Genomic DNA, 22,117 nt, shown 5'->3' on the forward strand with positions numbered 1-22,117 from the left:
TTCCAAAAATGTTTATAAAACTTTTCAAAATGCTCAACCTACAAATATGTTTAAATAATTTGTTCCTAATAATCACATTTTTCACGACATATGTGTATGTTGTTCAAATTATAAATTTTGTTGTTAAGCTTGTTAAACGGCTAGTTTTTAAAATCGTTTATAACAAATGAATTATATTTTAAAATAAACTATCAAATTGTACTTGAAAAATATAGATTTATCGATTACACAACAATTATACTCGGTCTAAACAATTTATGTTTTGTTAATGCATCCAGTACTTAAAAATATATTTCAAAATTTACGATCGTATAAAAAGATGAAAAATTTTTTCGCTCCAATTTTTTATTTTCACTGACCATTGTTCTTTGATTACCAGTATTTTAATTTTGTGGCATTCTTAATATCGAATCTTTTACAAACGAAATAAAACAATTTGAGATTAAAATTTTGTAATTTCGAATTTATTTGATCATTTCAACCGAAAAAAATGAAAAATATTCAACAAAACAGTTAAACTTTTGAAAAATTGAAAATGATTTTAATAAACTAGTTCAATTATTATCGCCAAAATTTAATTTTCAACAAAATAGGTGAATTTTGAAGCAAATATTTTTGTATTCCCTACCTACAAAGATTAATTTTCAAACACAGGATCGATTTTTTAATAAAAAAGATTAAACTTTAAGCGAAAGTCGAATGTGTTAGAAATAACTTGACTTTTAAACCCTGAAAGGATGAATTTTCAACAACAAAAATGATCTTTTAACCTTTAAACATTAATTGTCAATGAAAGGGTCGCTTTTTAATGAAAAAAAGTTAAATCAAAAGCAGTTTCATTCACAACCAAATAGTTAAATTATAGATGAAATTACAAGCAAAATAGATCAATTGAAAAACCAAAAAGAGACATTTTTAACCAAGAAGATTACATTTTTACTAAAAATACAAATTCTCAAGACAATTTCTGAATTTTCAATCAAATAGTTAAATTTTTAAATAAAACAGACACATTTTCCACCAAAAATAGAAATATTAAATTTTCAGCATAATAGATATATTTTTTAAGAAAAAGGACGCATTTTCAGCTAAAATGATGAATTTTCAGTTAAAAAAAAATTTATTCAAATTATTGATTGTTGAATGCTGCAAGCCAAAAATAAAAATCTTTTGTAAAACAGTTAAATTTTAAACCCGAAAATATAAATATTATAATACTATATATATAAAACATAATATAATAATAATTTTTGTCTAATATTATAATATAAATGCCGCTGAATTTTTAACAAAAAAAGAGGACATTCCAAACCATGAATGCTGGTTTCCTGACAAGCAGAGATAAAGATGCCATAAAGATGAATTTTTAACAAATCAGTTAAGTTTTCAAACAAAAAGGATGACTTTTTAAATCAAAATTAGGTGAAAGAAATATTTTTTCCAGATAAAAATTATTCATCGAATTGAAAAAAATATTGATCCAACGCTAAGAATTGACAAGATTATTGCAACTAAATATTTGATACATTCAAAAAACATTTTACACTATTAAAAATTGATCTATTCTATTGCAAGAAATTGTCGTTCTAATAAATAATATGCAATTAATTAACTCGAACAAAAATTTTTTCAAAGGAAATAATTTCTTGAAATAGATCGATTTGCATTTCGCTGAAATAAGTATAATTTTTGTTTTAAAGTTTTAGCATACTTGTTTTAATTATTGTACATTTATTTCAGTGTGAAGATCATTTGTTTGATCATTCTAAATCAATATTTCTTTCAATAGTAAATTTATGATTGCTATTCATTGTCTCACAATAAAAATTGTGTCTAGGTTACAAGTTAACCAAAAATGTTCACCATACTTATAATAAAAAGATGTGATGATGCAGGTATGTCACCTGATTGCTATGCTTTCTTAATTCTGACCATCCGCATTGACTTGTCTTTAAATGTTTTGGAAGTGTTTATTTTATTTTTTTAAATAAAAATAAATATTGCTATGAATATAATATCACCTTGTAATGATCATAACATTAAACTTTTAACAAAATGCTAAATTCAAATTTTTATATTTCAACTATTCAAAGTTTTTGAAGCATGGTGATATTCTTGTAAGCGCTCGGAGAAATTTACTCTTATATCAAAAGGATGCTTCTTGACACAAATGGAATTTCATCTTAAATTTAAGAATAAGAGGATTTTCATTGGAGTAGAAAACAATATTTTTGCAGCAACCATTATCCTTTTGTGACAAACTTACCTAATCTTGTATCCAAACCGTTATGTTTGTGTAAAAAATATTTTCACGTGGTTCCAGACAAAACAGCAAGAGGACGGACGATGCTTCTGTTTCAAGACAACTTTTTCCCCGAGTGAATCAATGGAATATTTAATTCTAAGTTACGCTTATTTTCATAAATTACGTTATTTAAAAAATATATATTTCTTTTCTTTAAGTTAAGGACTTGGTTTATTGAATAAATTAAAATTTTTTAACTTTTGTCACATACCTATTCTGAACAATCTGCTGTATCTTAGGGTCGCATAAATATTTACTCGTCATAATAACCCGTGTCTTTGTCATCAAGATATATTTGGTAAAACTAAGAGTACGTTTCTTTGAACCGAGAAATTACATCTTCCAATAAATAGAAACTTCTATTTCAGCAATAGTACTCTAATTTGTTTAAAAGAAATATTTTTATAACTACCTAATTTTGAAACAACTAATTTATTTTTAGCAACAAAAACGGTCTTTCGCTTGGTTAATATTTCAATGAGTGAAATAAATAATAATTTAAAAAATGACTTTCATACTCTTGTTTCAGATAAAACTATTCCTTTGTATTCAATAAATGTTTTATAAATTTGATTGGTTTCATAGGTTTTATAGTTGTTCTCTCTATGCTTCTACGTATCTTTCCAGCATCCTCTATCAATGCTAAAATTCTTGATTAAAAGTGAATAAAATATATTCATGAATTATAAACCGTGTCCAATAAAGCGGCAATCTAACTGATTTGGTTTCTGTTTCTTCGAAGGAAGGAACGAAAGTTTATCGTGTCTCAATTTCTCCACTGAGCCCAGTTTCTCCAGACCATTTACGTTGGCGCGTCGTGTTTAAAGCGCCTATTCACGTAGATATGTACAGTACATAAGTATGCTATATATAGTAAATATAGTATATATGAATACCCTCTATATAAAAAATTTATAAATGAAAATACAGACGTGCCTTCGGTATCTTCATCTGCAGGCACCACTAAATGTCAGGCAACGCGCATACAAGTCTTGTGCAGCACAGGATGCATTATACATATTACAATATAAAGAAAAGTTGTGGGCAGGGCATTAGAAATCTTGTAAATATTTTAAAATATTGTTTTTATATTAATTTAGAAGAAAAGCTAAGCTTAAAGCCAATATATGTGTTTAGGTGAATATGCTCTTAACAAAACTATATTAAACCAAACTAAAATAAAAAATCACTTTTAATTCTCTCATGAATCTTAAGAACGTGTTTTTTTATTATCTTGAACCTATTAAAATCCTTAAAATGCCTCAAAATTTTATTTTAAAATCTTAAAAAATTTATATTTGGTTTTAATTTTTTGATTTTTCAAAACTTCTGAACCTATTTCAAATCTCTTAAGGATGTACACTACGTACAATCAATCTCAAAAGTTGCCTATCATTAAAATGATTGATAAAATCGGCAAAAAAATATCTATTATTAATTTCTGTAAATCTTGATGGAGACTTCTAAGCACACTTCAGAGAAAAATAATTCAGGTTAAAATTGTTTATTTAACAGCAGTTATTTAAAGGTTCAGTTTTTCCTTTCTCTTTAGGAAAAAGTTACAATTTTTATTTAATCCTAATGATCAAGGCTTCATTTTATTCTTTGAAGGAATATTTTGAAGAAATTCTACAAAAAGAAATACCCTAAAGTCATTCAGATTTTTTTTTTGATATTTCTGTTGAAATCTTTTAAAATTCGTAAAAATCTTCTAGATTTTTTGTTGATCAAAAATAACATATAGTTTAAAAATTTTTCAATTCTTTTAATCATTTTTTAAAATCTTTTTAAAACTTCTAACACCACTAAACAACTAAGTATCTTTTAAGAAGAATCACATTTTTTCTATTTTTTCGATTGTGTAAAAATCTTTTTAAATAATTTCAAATCTTTTTTATATTCTCTTGAAATTAATTTTTTAAACCAAACAAAGAATTAAAACTTTCTCAGGAATCTTAAAACACTTTTTATGTTATCTTCAAGCTCTTAAAAATCCTGAAAAAGCTTCAAAGCTTGATTTCGAAATAAAAAAATCTACATTTTCGTTAAAATACTTTTGAAAAACTTAAAATTTTTATTTCCAAATGATAAAAAAATCTAAATTTTTTTGTTTTAATTTTTTCTCATCTTCTGACATTTTAATATATTTTGTAATAGCTTAAAAACTTCTAAAGGTACTAAGCATCTTTTATATAAATATATTTTTTTAATATAGAAAAATAAAAAAAATGACATTGAGAGCTTACCGAATTATTTTCTACAATCTTTCAAATGTTTCAAGATGCTTTGAAGTCTTTTCAAATATTCTCTGAAAACTAATTTTTCAAAAACTAAAATTATTTCTAATTTGCCTAGCTATCTACAAAAATGGCAGTCTCTTGATATGTTCCAAAAATCAACATTTTGTTTTAAAATGTTCTAAAATCATTTTAAGTTTTAACCTAAATTTGAAACCTATCAAAACTATCTCCTAAACTTACTGCTTTTTTAAATTTTGTAATCTTTAACAATTTTCAAAATTATTATTTTTTCATTTAATCTTCGATATGCCAGGGAATCTTTTGAAATTAAAAAAAATGTAATATTATTTGATAAAATTTTTCAAACAAAAACAATCATTATAAAACCCAGGAATATTTAGACAAAATGTTTACTCTTAAAACCTTTCAAAATTCATACAAATCTTTTTTTTACAAAATATAAAATAATCTACATTTTGTATTACATTTTTAAAAATTTTTCTCATGATTTAAAATACTTTTTAAATCTGTCAATAAATTCCAATTCTTTTTTTAAAGTAATTAGACGGGTTTCTTTTTCAGGACTGACTCGAAATATATAAAATATAAGAATCTGGATTTTTACAAACAAATTCGAAATTTTTGCCCCTTTCTGTAGAAATAAATTGTACTAAAAATTATTTAAATGATTGTACAAATTTTTACAAAAAATCTTTGGTGAAAAATATTTAATTTTGAGTTTTTTCCAGATTTTAATTTCTTTCGTTTGCTGCAATTTTTAACGTAAAACTTTTCTTAATTTTTTCAAAACTTGTAAATCTAATAAAACACTGAATATTTTTTTAATTTATTCAAACTCTTTTTTTGAAATTCTTTTAAAATTCTGCAAAATAAAAGCAGTTGCGCTCAAATCTGCCAGATTTTCTTTCAACATTTCTGGGATATTTTTATATTTGTTTAATCGTGCAATTGGCTTGGCTAGTCTAAAGATAGATTTTATTATTTTTAAGCTTTGCAAAATCCATAAAAGGCTTCAAAGATTTATTTTAAAATGATAAAAAATCTACATTTTATCTTTATTTTTCTTAAATCTTCTGAAATGTTAAATTATTTTGAATTCTATTCAAAACTTCTTAATTTGCTTAATCTTCTAAAACGATTTGAATTATTCCTGCATTTTTTTATAATTTTTTTTTAATTTTCCTAAAACTAATTCTCTTGGAGCGTTTCAAAATTAGTCTTTCGTTACAAATTTTTTTGGAATCTTTTAAAAATTTTAAGAATGTTCAAATCTTTTCAACTCTCTTAAGTTTACGCAAGAATTTTCTAAAATATTTCAAACTTAAAAAATGTTAGAAATACTGCCTTAAAATTTTCTAAATTTGCGGAAATGTTTCAAATCCGTTTGAAAAGTCTTTGAATTTTTGAAATTTTCTTTTAGAATTCGTTTTTCAAAAAAAAAACCACTTGAAATTTGTACAGGAATCTCTAGAAACTTGTTAAATTTCTTGAAACTTTTGAAAACTCTTAAAAGTCTTATTTTTTAAAATCTTAAAATATCTACATTTTGTTTTTAAATTCTTTAAGATCTTTTCAAATTTCAAATTATTTTCGAATCTGTTCAAATCTTCCAAATATTTTTTGAAGTAATTTAAAGTAATACGGATACTTCTTGCGCGGAAACTGTTTAAAATTATTATGAGAATAAGTTCTAGTCACAAAAATATTCAAAAAGTTAATAATAAACATTATACCAAAGAACACTTATAGCAAAATATTTATCTTTAATTTTTTCACATTTTAACTTCTTTTAATTGTTGGATTTGCTATAAAAATTCCTAAAAGTATAATACTGCCTAAATTTGAATCAATGATAAATGGGTTACTGAATATATTCAGTAAAGAATTCCATTGAGTCACAATGCTTGAATGATTTTTACTGATCACAGGTTTCTGATTCAAATATCTGGAAATAGGTCGCTGATATAAATCAGTAAGGATTCTCACATAAAATCAGTGACGTCTTACTGATTAAAATGTAGAGAGTGTATCTTGGATAGTGGTTTATAAAATCTAACAATTTAATTGCTTATAAACAATTAAGATAAGTAAATTCAAAGGCCCGTCAGTTTCCCGTGGAATAAAACCGTTCTCCTTGCACATGATGCATTCTATGCTGGATACCTATATGAAGAAAAGTGTGCGTAGTGCATTTCATTTGATTCGATGCACTTCGCGTAAATGCCGATTTTACACCCACACGTGGGCGTCAATGCGTGCACATCAAATTGAGATAAATTTCGAATTATCTGTAAAAATATCGAGCACTACTATATATATTCAGGGAATGATCCATACACAAATATATGCCAATACAAATATAAATCGTGTGGATATTGCAACGGAGCTGAAGTTTTAATGACCGCGGCAATGTTGCAACTTTTGTCTATGGATAGATTATACTGATTTTCTAATTATATGAAAGTCAGTGTTAAAAATATCGTCCTTGGGTGCCTACTCTGTGGCTTACATATGCAGATAACGCCTTCGAGACTGATTAAATTACCTATTCGATTAAAGTGTCGGACATTCCACTCATTCCATTATTAATTAGATCGCTTTCGCATTCTATTATAATGTTAGTATTAGCATCTTTCAGAGCCGTAACTAGACTTTTTTCAGGTCTTGAAAATGGTCACCCAATTTTTTAAATATCAACATTTGTTTTTGAGATTCTGTAAAAATTCCTGGAAAAATCGTCAGTCTTTTTACATCCCTTAAGATCTGTAGAAATGCCTTAAAATCTGATGAATTCTTTTGAAATCTGATGAATTTTTTTTAAATCTGTTGGAATCCCTCAAGGGATGTGTGTGGGAATTTATCCGATTTATGCAATAGTACACAGAAAAGTGGGAAGTCTTGAATGTTGTCTATCAGTACCAGATATTTAACAAATTGTTTATAATTTTTATAAAAAATTAATCAACAAAAGTAAGATCTTTAGTGAAAATGATATATATCTAACTCAAATGTGCGTTTTGAAGTGCAAAATCTCAAGAAGAAAAAATTTCAATATGACTTATAAAAAATAGGGACCATTTTTTAATTATTATGAAAAATTTTATAAACCAATGCATATATTCATAATTTTCCAATAAACTTGTTTCGTTTTTTAACTGAAAGGACAATTAATTTCTTGCTTACAGCTTCTTCTGTGTGATTCTTTGATTTCAATTAATTAGTGTCATTTGTTTAAACATAATTTATTAAAAAATGCATAATATTGACATTTTTCAGTAAAAGAAATTTGTTTTTTTCTTTAAACTCAGATGTGTTGAAAATACCTCTTAATATGATACTTGGTTATAAAAGAAATAATTTATATTTGTTTAAGAAAATTAAATAAACAAATTCATTGTTTCGCCATTTTTCAACAAATGGATTTCGTTTTTTCAGAGAAAGAAATTCCTAATGTGTTGCTAGTAGATATCTATAGTTATTTTTTATAATACTAAATAATTAGTCATTGTTGTTGAAAAATGTAATAAACAAATGCATAATCTGGCCCTGTTTTAGTAGGTAACTTTAGTTTCTTTAACACGATCAATTAAATGTGTATAAATAATGGGCCTTTGCTGTTATATTTTGCTGTTAGACAACTGAAATCGACTACAATTTATAAGAAAGGTGATATTGTACTGCATTATCCGGCAAGACACGTTTATTATTTTTACAATTATTAATAAAAATCAGTCGAAATTATGAACAAAGTATAAAAAACTCAGTTTGTTCATATTTCTCCTGATACATGTCCTGCCGGATAATAAAGCATCATAACAGAGAGACCTAGCTTAAAAATAGTAGTCGATTTCATAAAAAACAATATGGTGTTTCCATTAAAAAACGGCCTCAGAGTAATTTGTTTATTAAATTTGATTAAAAATTATGAATTGTTTTCTAACAGCAAAATATCACAGTAAAGGCCCACTTTTTATACACATTTAATTGATTGTGTTAAAGAAACTAAATGCATCTACTAAAACCGGGCCAGATTATACATTTGTTTATTACATTTTTCAAAAACAATTACTAATTATTTAGCATTATAAAAAATAACTATAGATATCTACTAGAAAGACATTAGGAATTTCTTTCTCTGAAAAAACGAAATCCATTTGTTGAAAAATGGCAAAACAATGAATTTGTTTATTTAATTGTTTTAAACAAATAAAAATTATTATTTGCATAACCAAGTATCATATCAAGAGATGTTTTTTAATTATCTGAAATTGATTTTAAATAATCGAATTTCTTTTACTGAAAAATAACAATATTATGCATTTGTTAATTAATCTTGTTTGCACAAATAACAATAATTATGTGAAATCAAAGAATCGCACAAGAAAGTTATAAGCAAGCTATTTATTTTCCTTTCTGATAAAAAACAAAACAAATATATTTGAAAATAACGAATTCATGCATTTGTTTAAATAATTAACAAATGGTCTCTATTTTTTATAAGTCATATCGAAATTTTGTGTTCTTTTAAGATTTTTACTTAAAAACACATCTCCGAAGTGGCTATATAATTTTTAGCAAAAATCTAACTTTTGTTGATTAATTTATTTATAAAAATTGTAAAATTTTTTTCTCAATATCTGAGACTGCTAGACATTATTCATGAAAAGTATCCCCACTAATTCTGTGTACTTTTGCATTCATTTTATAAATTTCCACAAAATGGCATCTTCATAATTTTTTGTAATGAATTTTCATTGTTAAATAGAAAAAATTAAACTACTTTTTAAAACGTATGGATCGTTATAATTAAAATGGTTCAAGGTTAACCAATAAATTCGTAAGCCTCAAATTAATATTACTTTTAGCCATTTAAAGTAAAAAAACATTTAAGAATTTCTTTTAACTAAACAATTTCTGAATTACAAATTAAATTATTTTAATTTTAAGTCGTTTCCAGTTAATAAATACTTCATTGTTATTTGTACATCATATTTATATTTTTTTATAATTTAAAAATTGCAAAAATTAAAACTATAACCTTCAAAATTTAATTTAGCAATCTGAAATTTTAACTTTTCAAGATTTTATGTTTCAAACAATTCAGATTCAAATTGGTTAGTTTTAAAAAATTGATTTAATTCCTTTTTGAATTCATAGACAATATTTGCTATATATTAAAAAAATTTTTATTATTTAAAAATTGCAAACTTTAAAATTCCATGCATTTTATATATAATAATAATTAGTATAGATCGAATCCATTTAAATACAGGCAGGTTCTACACTTGAAGACTCTCTCGGGAATGAAATGTGTCGTTTTTTAGAGGAAATTAGGTGATATGTATTTTTGCAATTTGTGAAAAAAAATTCTACGGGGTTATGCGTATTTGAATTTTTGGCTTTGTTTTTCAGAAAGAAAAAACCCAAATTTTTTCTTCAAACTTATATAACTTGTGACCTAATTGAGGTAATTTAGATTTCGTTTTAGATGTTGGTAGATTTTATCTATTAAATAAGTTTTGTGGCCAGAAGAATTTCTTTTACAAAATCGAATTTCCGCCTTCTTCTTGTAAACATTAGATACGAAAAAATTTTGAGAAAATATTTTGCACAGTTAAGAGAGTTCTACAAGAAGCTCGTTTACTCATTTATGATATTTTGCACTATTTCCGAGAAAAATACAAAAATTAAATTTTCATAAGCAAAAAATGTCTTGAGCTCAAGAATAGCTTAACGCACATAAAACTTATAAAATATCTTAATTGTATAAACAAAGAATTCAACAAAAAATTGGCAAAAAATATTAGTGTGGGTTCTTTGAGAAAATCGACTGTTAGTATTTTCAGAAAAACCGCCGCCATTTCGTTAATTTTTAGCATTTTTAAAAAATGTTCCTCGTGGATTTCGAAAGAAGAAGATAAAATCTAGAAGAAACTGAAAAGAAATCTAACTTATCTCAATCAGGTCAAAAGTTATATAAGTGTAAAGAAGAAATTTGGGCTTTTTTGAAAAACAAAGCCAAAAATTCAAATACGCATAACTCAGTAAAACTTTTTTTTCGCAAATCCCAAAAATACGTATAGCCTAATTTCCTCTGAAAAACAACATATATCGTCCCCCAGAGATTCTACAACTTCGTGTAGAACATGACTGATTTGGAATGGATTCGATCTATATAATAATTCAAATTTAAAAATGGACTATTTTATCTTAAAATAATATTTGAATAAAATTAGAAATGAATTTAAAGCAGTCAACTATGAATCTATTAATTTTAAATTATTTGAATATCATAAATAGTTTGTAAAGTTTCAATCGGACGTTTAAATTTGTTTAACTACTTAGACTTTCGAATCAAAATAGTCCAATTTTTTATTTCAAATTATGTGAAGTATTTAATTTTGAACAGTTTTAGAATCTTGTAGAAATATTTTAGTTTGAAAAGAATAATTTTAACCAACCTACTATCGTTCCAAAAAATATAGACACCTTAATTTCGGTGCAGATTATAGTAAAAATCTTAGCGGAAAAAAATGTCTAAAAATATGAAACAAAATACATGTTGTAAATGAATATTTTCCCTGTACTGATAGAGCCATTTAAAATTTTTGTTTCAGTTAGCAATTATTTCCTGACAAATGAAAGGTTAAAAAGTATGATTGTCTTACGATAATTTCAGAATACTCAACTTTAAATGGCTGTTAGTCCCCAAAAATTATTCACAAACACTATTGTAAAAATATATTTATTTATTTATTTGATCTTTTCTATGTACAATAGTAAAATTTCGAGTCAGAAATAATCATTTGTTATTTATTACTTCATTCCATATTTTAAATTTTTGTTTCTTCTAAGATTTTTACTATATACTGTAAAAAATGGTGGTATCTAAAGTTTTTGGAGAGACAGTAGTTACGGCTCTGGTTTCTATATTGAACCTGGTTATAAATTATAATTGTATTATGGCTGGACTATTTTAAACAAAGTCAGGACTCGGTGTTACTTTAAAGTGTGGAGAGATCTGAGATATACTTTCCTGCTGAACATTTCATAAATCTACCTGGGCGACTTTCTTCTTCAATTAATATCGTCGAGGAAAAATATGTATGTAAATTTAGTGCAAAGATGCGGGAAAGTGGAATATATTTTCACTTTTTTGGGGCAGTTGAAGGATTTAAATGGAAATATTTATATCTGTTTTTATATCTGTTTTTTGTGAGAAGATTTTTTTATAATTATTAAAAGAAAGCACAAGTATAAAAGTACTTTTTTGTATTGAATTCTGTATTAACAATAAACAAACAGCATTATTATTTCAGGAAAAGCAGAAAAGAGGGTTGTTTGCTACTACACAAACTGGTCAGTATACAGACCTGGGACTGCAAAATTTTCACCACAGAACATTAATCCGTACCTTTGCACCCACTTAATTTACGCCTTCGGTGGCTTCACCAAGGATAATACTTTGAAGCCTTTTGATAAATATCAGGACATAGAAAAAGGTAAGGAAATAATTTTATATTTATTAGAATTCGTAGTAAAAAAAAGTTCCACTGGGATAAAAGGACTGGACAAACCACCGGAAAAGATCTATTTTATTTATTTAAGAAAATTTGTTTATAAGTATTTATAAGAATTATTTTAACAATACTTTTAAGGATATTAGCATCATCCATCATCTTTTTTCTATTCAGGATACCAAAATCTTTTTATTAAAAAATGAAACTGTATAATAACTACTCATTTGTTAAAATTTAAAATATTCTGAGATCCAAGAACAGGAAATAATTCTTATCGGTCTATTTCTAAGGCTACATAAATATATTTTTTCTAGAATTCTTGAGAAAATTAAAGGAGATTTAAAAAAATTTTAGATGTATCGAAAAAGAATGCAGAAATTTTTAAAGTATAATTTTTTATTTTGCGCGATTTTACCAAATTTTAGGAAACAATCTAGTAAGTTTAAACAATATTTAGGACTTTTATAATGTTACAAGAAATTTCAAAATATTGGTAAATTTTCGGAAATCATTTCAAGTTTTTAAGTATTTTCAATCTCTTCTCAATCCTTTAAAATTTTTCGAGTTTTTCTTAGAATTGAAAAAAATCGTTGTATAAAAAATTGCCTTAAAATCGTTTGAATCCTTATTTTGAAATTTTGGTTAAGTTTTGATAGCTTTTGAAATAGTGACTTATAATGAATTTTTGAATAAAACCAATCATTTCCATTTTTCTAAGATTCTTAAGAATTTCAGAATTTCAGAAAATTTGTTTATAAGTATTCATAAGACTTATTTCAACAACACTTTTTAAGGATACTATTATTTCCCATAGTAGTTTTTCCATTTAGGAAACAAAATTTGTTTAAATAAAAAATAAAACTGTCTAATAACTAATCATTTGTTAAAATTTTAAATTAGATTCTGAGATCTGAGAACAAGGAAATAAGTATTATCAGTTATTTTAGACTTTTAGAATCTTACAAGAAATTTCAAAATATTTCGTAAATTTTCGAAAATAATTTGAAGTTTTTAAGTATTTTCAATCTTTTCTAAACTTATAAAAATCGTAAATGCATATCTTGAAAAACGATTTTCCAAAAAATGTGATACTTTTGAAACCTTTCAAATTTGTTTTAAAAAACTCCAAATATTTGTTCGAAATTTGTACAAATCTACATTTTGTTTCCAATTTTTATCAATCTTTTCGTGTTTTAAATTATTTTTTAATCTTTACAAATCATATAAATATCTCTTAAACTTAATTACATTTTTTATTTAATATTGTAATGTTGGTAAATTTAAAACTTCTTTTTGAATTGTTCGACATTATTTTTCGAATTTTTAGGAAACCATTTGAAATTTTTGTAATTTAAAAAATATTCCTTAAAAATAAAAATTTCCAAGTATTCTGTTCAATCTGTATTTTTAAACTATCGAGTTTTTTCTAATATAAAAAAAATATTCTTCGTCATATAAAAAAATTAGTTTACAGTCTCCTGGATTTTTATTTTCCAATTTTGTTAAAGTTTTGATATCTCTTTAAATTTTTTAATTTAACTTTTTAATTATGTTAAATTTTCTAAGAATCTTAAAACTATTTTTCTAATTTCTTGAAAACTTTAAAAATTCTTAGAGTTATTTATTGATCTTTTTACAAATACTAAATATCGTTCAAAATTACTGATTTTTTTCTACAATTTTTTAACCTTGCTAAACTGAATTTATTTGCTTCAAAATCGTGTACATTTGACTTCAAAATTTTAGGGAATTATTTGCAATGTTTGGAAATATTTATCAATTTTCTTTTAAAATTAATTTTTTGAAATAGAAAGTCATTTGACATTTTCCCAGAAATCTTTAGAATTTCTTTTTTCTGCTCTTGAAATCCATTCAGAATTCTGAAAAAGTCTCGTTTTCGAAATCTTCAAAAATCGACATTATGTTTCAAATTACTTGAAATCTTATCAAGACTTAAATTATTTTTGATTGTTTTTAAAACTTCTAAAGATTTTTGATAATTAAATTTTCACACAATCAGAAAAGTATTAAATACACAAAAATAAAAAAGGGTCTTAAGATTTGCCAGATTCTTTTTTGACATATTTTGAAATCTGGAATAGTTTACATTAATCTTTTAAATGTAACCTTCATAAAAATTTCTTGTTTCTCATCGCTTTAAAAGTTGTGATAAAGTTTATAAATGATATATTGTGATTAGCAACATGTTAAAAGCAGAATTATTTTCCAACATTAAAAAATCATTCACGGTTTAAATTAAAAAATAAGTTTTATTTAGAAATAAAATTTCTTCTTCGGACATTTTCATTCACTAGATTGTATGCGATATTTCGTGATTCGAATTTGAAAAAAGTACTATAAAAGTACTTTTTTTAATTTGTACGAGTCTAAATAAATTTCTAACCAAATTTCAAAAACAATTTTGCTGCAGAAAAATATTTTAACAGTACTGCCTTCTTTTCACAATACTTTTTTGCATCAACCATTTCTTCGTAGGATAGTCTTACTGAAACAGGACAGATTTTGAAGTTTGTAACTTCAGTCTTCTTTTCAACATAAAATCAAACTTTTCTAAAACTTTTGTCTTTATTTAGAATTTTACAAAAATTTGTAGGAAAGATTGTACTTTAGGACTGATTTGTTTCGTATTTCATACTTAATTACTCAGCAACCACCAAAAATCTTCTTTTGAATTTTTAAATACTACAATCAAGAAGAATCTCCACTACCTATTACAATGAATAGAAATTCCAGTTGCTTTTCATCGCTCATGTAAAATAACCTTTAGAAAGTATTTTCATTCGTGGCTCTATAGAACTTGATAGAATATTAAAGCAATGTGGAAAAATACGGATACCTGTTCCACATGACATTTCACATTTCTACATTTACCCTCAAGGTGGTTACGCAAAGTTCACTGGTCTCAAAACATACAATAAGAATCTGAAGACACTTCTGGCTATCGGAGGCTGGAATGAAGGATCCAGCAGGTTTTCTCCCATGGTGGCTGACGCCCTCAGAAGAAAAGAATTCGTGAAAAACTGCGTCAAGTTTTTGCGACAAAATCACTTCGATGGCCTTGACCTTGACTGGGAGTATCCTGCATTCAGAGATGGAGGCAAACCTCGCGACAAAGAGAACTACGCGACTCTTGTCGAGGTACTTTCCTTTTTGATAGCCTTATTATGCCTTGAATTTAATGTTATCTTCTTTCTGAGTGCAAAACATTAATTATCCATCCAGCTGTTTCTTTTTGTCTTGATCAATAATAATATGAAATAAATTTGGTCATAAATAAACGATTCACATTCTCTTTTAAAGGAACTTCGAGCACAATTCGACAGGGAATCCCTAAAGACAGGACGACCGAGGTTATTGTTAACTCTGGCGATGCCAGCCGGTATAGAATACATCGATAAAGGTTATGATGTTCCACGTTTGAATGAGAATCTTGACTTTATCAATTTGTTGTCATATGACTATCACTCAGCCTTCGAACCTGCAGTTAATCATCACGCTCCTCTTTATCCTCTCGAAGAAGATAATGAGTATAATTATGACACGGAATTAACGATTGTAAGATTGCTTTCCTTTTCCTGGGATACAATCATTTAGTATTCCTATTCACATAAGATGTTTTAAAACAAAGTATCTAAAGCTGTTAAGGCACATGGATGATTATCATTTTTCTCTAATCTTTAGGAGTACACCATTAACCATCTCATAAAATCAGGAGCTAGTTCAGACAAGATTGTACTGGGTATACCAACTTATGGCAGGTCTTACACCCTCTTCAATGAAGATTCAACTGATATTGGTTCTCCAGCTGATGGACCGGGAATCGAAGGAGATGCAACTCGAGAGAAAGGATACTTAGCCTACTATGAGGTGCATATTAAACCTGCATCGGTTTCATTTTTCAAACTATTTCTTAATCTTCGACTTAATTTTCCGATTGACAATTCTTTTTCCAGATTTGCGAAAGTGTAGAAAAAGGCGATTGGGAAGTAGTTCAGCCAAACCCAGCAGCTATGGGTCCATATGCTTTTAAAGAAAACCAGTGGGTTGGTTATGATGATCAGGCTATTGTTCGAGCAAAAGCACAGTACGTGAATGAGAAAAATCTTGGAGGAATCATGTTTTGGTCGATTGACAATGACGATTTTAGAGGAAAATGTCATGGTCGTCCTTACCCTTTGATCGAAGCTGCAAAAGAAGCTCTTCTTTCTGACAATTTGTAAGTTTTATCATTTCATTTTTAATTCACTAACATAAAATGCAGTTAGATGATATGACTTAAGCCTATTCAATTTTTTCAATTAATTTACAGTAAACATCCAGAGGTAAAAGAAAAGCCTTCTCTGAGGAAACCAACCAGAACCCAATCGAGTAAAAGCAACTCATCCGGTAGACATTACGCAACTTCTAATAGACGTTCGACCACAACTGAAAGTCCCACTAGAAGAAGATTAGGTTATTCGAAACCAAAGAATAGACCTAATGTGAGAGTCGCAGAAGCTGAAGATGAGGAAGAAACTGCAGTTTCAGATGAAGAGGAAGAAGAAGAAGAGAATCGAAATACTCTCAAGGTCAGTGAGAAACCTGCCAGATCCAGACTTAGCAGCAAACATCGACCAAGAAGTCGATCTACCGAAAGTAATAGTCGTAGGAAGCATAAGAATCGAGATGATGAACCACCTGAAGATTCGAATGGTGAAGAATCACTTAATAACAAATCTACAACCCCACAACCACCGACTACTCCAGATCCAGGCAGTGGTAAGCTTCTAATATATTAGTCAGAAATTCTTCAAAAGTTAAAATTGTAATAAAATGTTAATCCTAATAATAATGTTTAGACTTCAAGTGTGAAGATGAAGGATTCTTCTCACATCCTAGGGATTGCAAGAAGTACTTTTGGTGTCTTGATAGTGGACCTAGTGGCCTTGGAATTGTAGGTCATCAGTTTACATGTCCTTCAGGTAAGATAGAGTGTAAAATAAAAGAAAGATCTGTTCAAGTCTGAAACTAATCTTGAATAAATACTTACACTTTTTTATTTATCAGGGCTGGTTTTCAACAAGGCAGCAGATTCTTGCGATTATCCCCGCAATGTTGTTTGTCCGAAAGTCAAATCTGGAGATGAGGCAACAACAACCAAAGCTCCAACTACAGCAGCTACTACTCGAACTACAACTCGTCGTACAACAACCGAAAAACCTGAGCCAGAGGAAGAGTATGAGTATGAAGATGAGGATGAGGATGATGAAGAGGAGGAAGAAAAAGCACCAAAAACAACTGTAAAACCGCTTATCTACAAGACGATTAATAGAAGTAGGCCTAGTTCGACTACAACGCCTACAACAACTACACCACCTTCAACAATTACAACCACACAGACAGTTAAACAATATCAAGAGGCTTCTGAAAAAACTCTAGACCTAGAAGAAGAGGAAGACCCTAGAGTGATCAAGGAACTAATTGACTTGATTAAAAAAGCAGGAGGTATCGAGCATCTTGAGAAACAGCTTCTTCTTCAAGGGAAACATCCTGCAGCACAAGCTATCACAACTGTCGGTACTGGACAGGTGACTCCAGCTACTATAAGTCGTAGCTTGTACGAACGTGTCTTGAACCGTCAAACTTCGAAAGTTGGTTCTAGATTTTTTGGAACATCTTCACCAAAGTCTCCCGAAAACAAAAATAATGAAGGAAATGAAGGAAAGCAAGGAAATAAAAGACAAGGGAGTGGATATACTAATGGACCTGGGAGAGCACAGTTTGATGGCCTCGATGATCTTCCAGAAGTTAAGAGTCTAAGAAGAACCCATAAGCCTCAGTATACGACCATAGAAAGATCAAGGTAAGATAGAGAATTAAACTTTTATAGATTAAAAATACTAGGTGTGATATTATCTTCTTGTGAAACTGAAATTCTTTTTCATCTAGATCATCCCCATCCGAAAGAATCGACGAGAGTGATGACGAAGAAGAAAGTGATGACAACACAGATGTAGCTTCATCAGAAGAGAGAAGCATTAGCAATCCACCTGATGATAAATCGCTTTTGCCACGAGTAACACCTAGTTATGTCAATATTAGACGCCACCGTCCTACTACTACAAGGTATTTCATTAACTAAATCAATATTTAAAAATGGGCTATGTCAAATAGTTTTTATTAAAATGTATTTTTATTTTTAGCAAAGACGATAATGATGTTGAAGTAAAGGAAGAAGAGATAGTGGAAGAAAGACCCACTCGTCGTCGTTTTTCTTTCATATCTACTAGGTAACTTTGAAAAATTAAAACCTGACATCTATTCACATGATCTATGAACATAGTGCATATTTTTCTCTCTTTTGTAGAACGGAGAAAAGTATTCTAGACAAAGAAGATCCAGAGCCTCAAAGGTATCGTCCTTCCAAACCAAAGTAAGCTCAAATATTTTCAATTTTTTTCACTATCAGAAAGATCCTTATTGATGGCACTTTTAGAAACTCAACAAACGTCGACGAAGCTGACGAAGTTCAGAGTCCAACTGAATTAGGACCATCTTCTAAGAGAACAGTCTTTCCAAACAAACACGTGAATGAACCTTCCACATCAAAATCTAGGTTCATTATCTTCCTAATATAAAGTCGATGAATGTTCTTTTATTGAATACAATACAACAAAACAATATCAACTCTGGTTACAGGTACACCAGCATCCAGCGTTTCAGAAGCACAACCGAAAAGCAAGAGAGTAATTCTGAGGTTCAGGAAGCTGTAACCAATCCCGAAGTAACAACTCAAATTCAGAACACTTCTCTCAAGGACACAATTATATCCGTACACGGAAGTTCCGAAATTCCTTACACCGTATCAATGACTTATTCACAGAGTTCATCATCATCCTCGTCTCTGCCTACGTCCCCACTAACAACCACTTCTACCACCACTACCACCACAGAAAACCCCACAACTCAATATATCACACTTAACGAGGAGCCCACACCCAGCACAAAAACAACTAATCTCACGAGAAGCTCATACTCCAGTGTGAAGCTCGTCGAAGATTCAGCAACCGAAATCCTCTTGACAACTTCACCCTCCACTAGCCCTCCAAGAATTCGGACGGAGTATACGACGAAAGAAACCATTGCCGCTGTTTCCCAACCCAGACCCTTCGGGTTCACGCGTAGTAGAACCAGGCCAAGCCTGACCCAGACCTCTTCACTTTTGGACTCCACGACTCCATTGTCTACTTTTGCAACAGTGCCGTCGAGGTCCAAGGTGAGTACAACGTCCAAAAACTTTGCACGGTCAACGAACACATACCAAACACGAGGTCGCGCAAGGTCAAGAGCCACGACGGAATCTTCGAGTCGCGTATTTTCCGAAAGATTCAACGAAGACACTGATGATCAGGAATTGGCGACCCAAGCTAGTAGACCCAGGGGTAGAAGCCGAGGATCTAGTAGATATGCTCGACCAATCGCTACAGCTGCTGTTGAAGAGATTTCGTCAAATTCGTTATCGAGAAGTCGAATCAAAGTTACAACCATTCCCCCAATTGATGCCACTGTTCAGCCATCGAGAAGAAGCAGACGTCCAACTTCTAAGTCAAATATTGGACGTGGATCCAGAAACGAGCTGGATGATAGTCCAATTATCAGAATATATCAGGAAGTCCCTCAGAGAAGTCAAACAGTTGGAAGATCTAGACGACCATTAAAAAGTTTCGACGAAGCTGCACAAATTACAAACATTAGAGTATTTAAAGAATCAGAGAGTGCCGGATCACGTTCGAGGAACCGCCAGCGTTCGAGATTTGAAGATTTTACAACTCAGGCTTCTATTCGTGACCAAAGTGAAACGGCATCAACTCCTAGGTTTAATGAAGAAACTTTTTTCGCACCTGCTTCCTCTTACAATTTTGCAAAGACAACTAGAGCATATTTAAAGACTACTCAGGACAAGGAAGACACGACAGGATGGACTGGATTGAACTCGATAGATCCTTATTATTCCACAGATCTTGGTGTAAATACTGTCAACTTTCCTTTAATTACCACAGAGCCTGTGAAATCCAGGAATTTTAGCAGGAAATTTACATCTACTAATGAGCTGTCACTATCTTCAACAACAGAATCTCCGAGTCCAAGAAAAAGGCTCTTATTAATAAGAAGAAGACCCGAGATAGATACGAGTACTGCAGCAATTGAGGATGAGAAGCGTAATCAAAGAAGGAAAAAAATTATTCGAAAACTTGGCCCTGTAGAGGAAAGATCTACTTCTACCGAGGGATATAGAGCTCAAGAACAAAGGTTACATCCATCGAGATACTTTGCAAGATCTACAACTCCAAAGGCCAGGGAAGATAAAATTCAGATTATTGTAACTAGTGAGAATCCCTCAACTTTGAATGAAAATCTCTTTTATGGAAGCTATACTACTGAAACGATTTCCACGAATGCTGATGCTACTACTTTCTCTAACGTATTTAACCCAGATTCAACTGAAGCCTTTCAAACTACTTTCCTAGATCAAACAACGGAAGATGGACTCACCTATCCGATCTCAGAAGACTATCCTAAATTTTACACCAATCCAACAACGGATGATGATACCCTACGAACGACAACACTACCCACTACTCTCATAATTGTTCCCGAAGATCTGACAACCCTCGGCGAATTAGTTAACAATAGAACTTCATTCTTTAGAACTTTGCCTATTTCTTCAAGAATTGAGACCACAACACCTATTTCCTCAAAGATAACTGAATACCAAAACATTCGTCAAAAGTTCTCTCGCAGATTACCACAGCAAATTGGAATCACAAATGCTCGCCGTTTTCCAGTTTACAGTACAAGTAGTAGAAGTTCCACAACAGAAGTTCAGCCCGGAGCTTTTGCAAAAAGAAGAAAAAGTTTGTTCATTAGACGTCGGCCAAGTATCGGAACACCATTTAAACTTGAAAATATTAGCTTTGATGAAAAAGAAGATTCCCGTAAAGAAGTTTCTCGTCAAGAAAATGTACAGAATGATCCGGAAGACGTTGCTCCAATTGGTCCAAATAACGATGATGCCCTCAAGAATTCCACTTCAGTTGTTCGACCTGATGAGTTCTGGAAGACTTTCGTTACTCAGTCTTTAAACACAGAGAAAAATGAGAAAGTTGGACCTGTCTATCGCAGACCTGAATATCGACCAACTTTGAGAACGATTCCAAAAACCCTGGATTCCTTCCCTCAAGAATCTGGAGATAAGCTTGAAACCAATAGCCCTAGTAATAGTCCAAGATCAACATTATCAATATACCGTAAACCAAGACTACGATTACAAACTAAAGAACCGATTTTTGAAGACAGTGATGGATTGAACCAGCCGAAACATCGATTCTTCCCGAAACGTCCTAGCACTACTGAACAAAGTGTCACAGAAACTTTGATTCCAGCCAAGAAGTTTGACTACGCAGCAGATGCTTACCTAAGAAAGCAGCAGTCGCAACGTCCAAGATCTAAAAACGAAGAGAATGAACTTCAAAATCTTGTTGATATATATTCAACGACACCATCATTTAAACCTCAGATAACGAGACTAGTTACTTCAGTCGTAGAGTCTGCTACCACTGAGCGCCAGAGGATTTTGATAAGGAGAAAATATTCTCAGCTGACCTCGACTACCTTCCTCCCGATGCAGACCACGAGTCGTTATCAACATTTAGAACCTACCTCATTTTCCCTAAAGTCAGACGAAGAATCCAAAGAAAACATTGACTCGAAAAATAAATCACTGAGCGAGGCTTCAACAGATCCTAGTATCGAGAAATCAACTCTTCCAATCGAGGGTGCATTTCTCAAAAACGGTGGGATATTTACCACTGAATCAACTGGTGAATCTTCCACAATTCAAATCGAGTCAGTTTTCAACAACCTCATTTCCTCTAACAGGGATAATCACAAATAATGACATCTAGTCTCTAAGAAACTTGTACCATAGCTATTGCCATGTCATTGACATCACCATCCATTACTCTCAAATA

At 29.6% G+C, this 22,117-nt stretch overlaps 1 protein-coding gene across 3 annotated transcripts in view; it reads left to right on the plus strand.

The window, feature by feature from the left end:
* The window catches only part of LOC117183157 (mucin-5AC), a 104,879-nt gene that overhangs the window by 77,130 nt on the left and 5,632 nt on the right, over positions 1–22,117 (plus strand). For 2 of the 3 annotated variants that reach the window (XM_033376381.1, XM_033376379.1), the window contains 13 exons: positions 11,886–12,068; positions 14,986–15,245; positions 15,408–15,662; positions 15,789–15,974; positions 16,061–16,323; positions 16,417–16,865; positions 16,946–17,068; positions 17,154–17,949; positions 18,036–18,212; positions 18,290–18,376; positions 18,454–18,519; positions 18,583–18,702; positions 18,786–19,362. In XM_033376381.1, the coding sequence (XP_033232272.1) occupies positions 11,886–12,068; positions 14,986–15,245; positions 15,408–15,662; positions 15,789–15,974; positions 16,061–16,323; positions 16,417–16,865; positions 16,946–17,068; positions 17,154–17,949; positions 18,036–18,212; positions 18,290–18,376; positions 18,454–18,519; positions 18,583–18,702; positions 18,786–19,362 (3,542 nt within the window). The remainder of the gene's footprint in view (positions 1–11,885; positions 12,069–14,985; positions 15,246–15,407; positions 15,663–15,788; positions 15,975–16,060; positions 16,324–16,416; positions 16,866–16,945; positions 17,069–17,153; positions 17,950–18,035; positions 18,213–18,289; positions 18,377–18,453; positions 18,520–18,582; positions 18,703–18,785; positions 19,363–22,117) is intronic. The other variant, XM_033376380.1, reaches the window with a different exon arrangement.

Source organism: Belonocnema kinseyi, chromosome 2 (assembly GCF_010883055.1).
Source record: "Belonocnema kinseyi isolate 2016_QV_RU_SX_M_011 chromosome 2, B_treatae_v1, whole genome shotgun sequence".
Lineage (NCBI taxonomy): Eukaryota > Metazoa > Arthropoda > Insecta > Hymenoptera > Cynipidae > Belonocnema > Belonocnema kinseyi.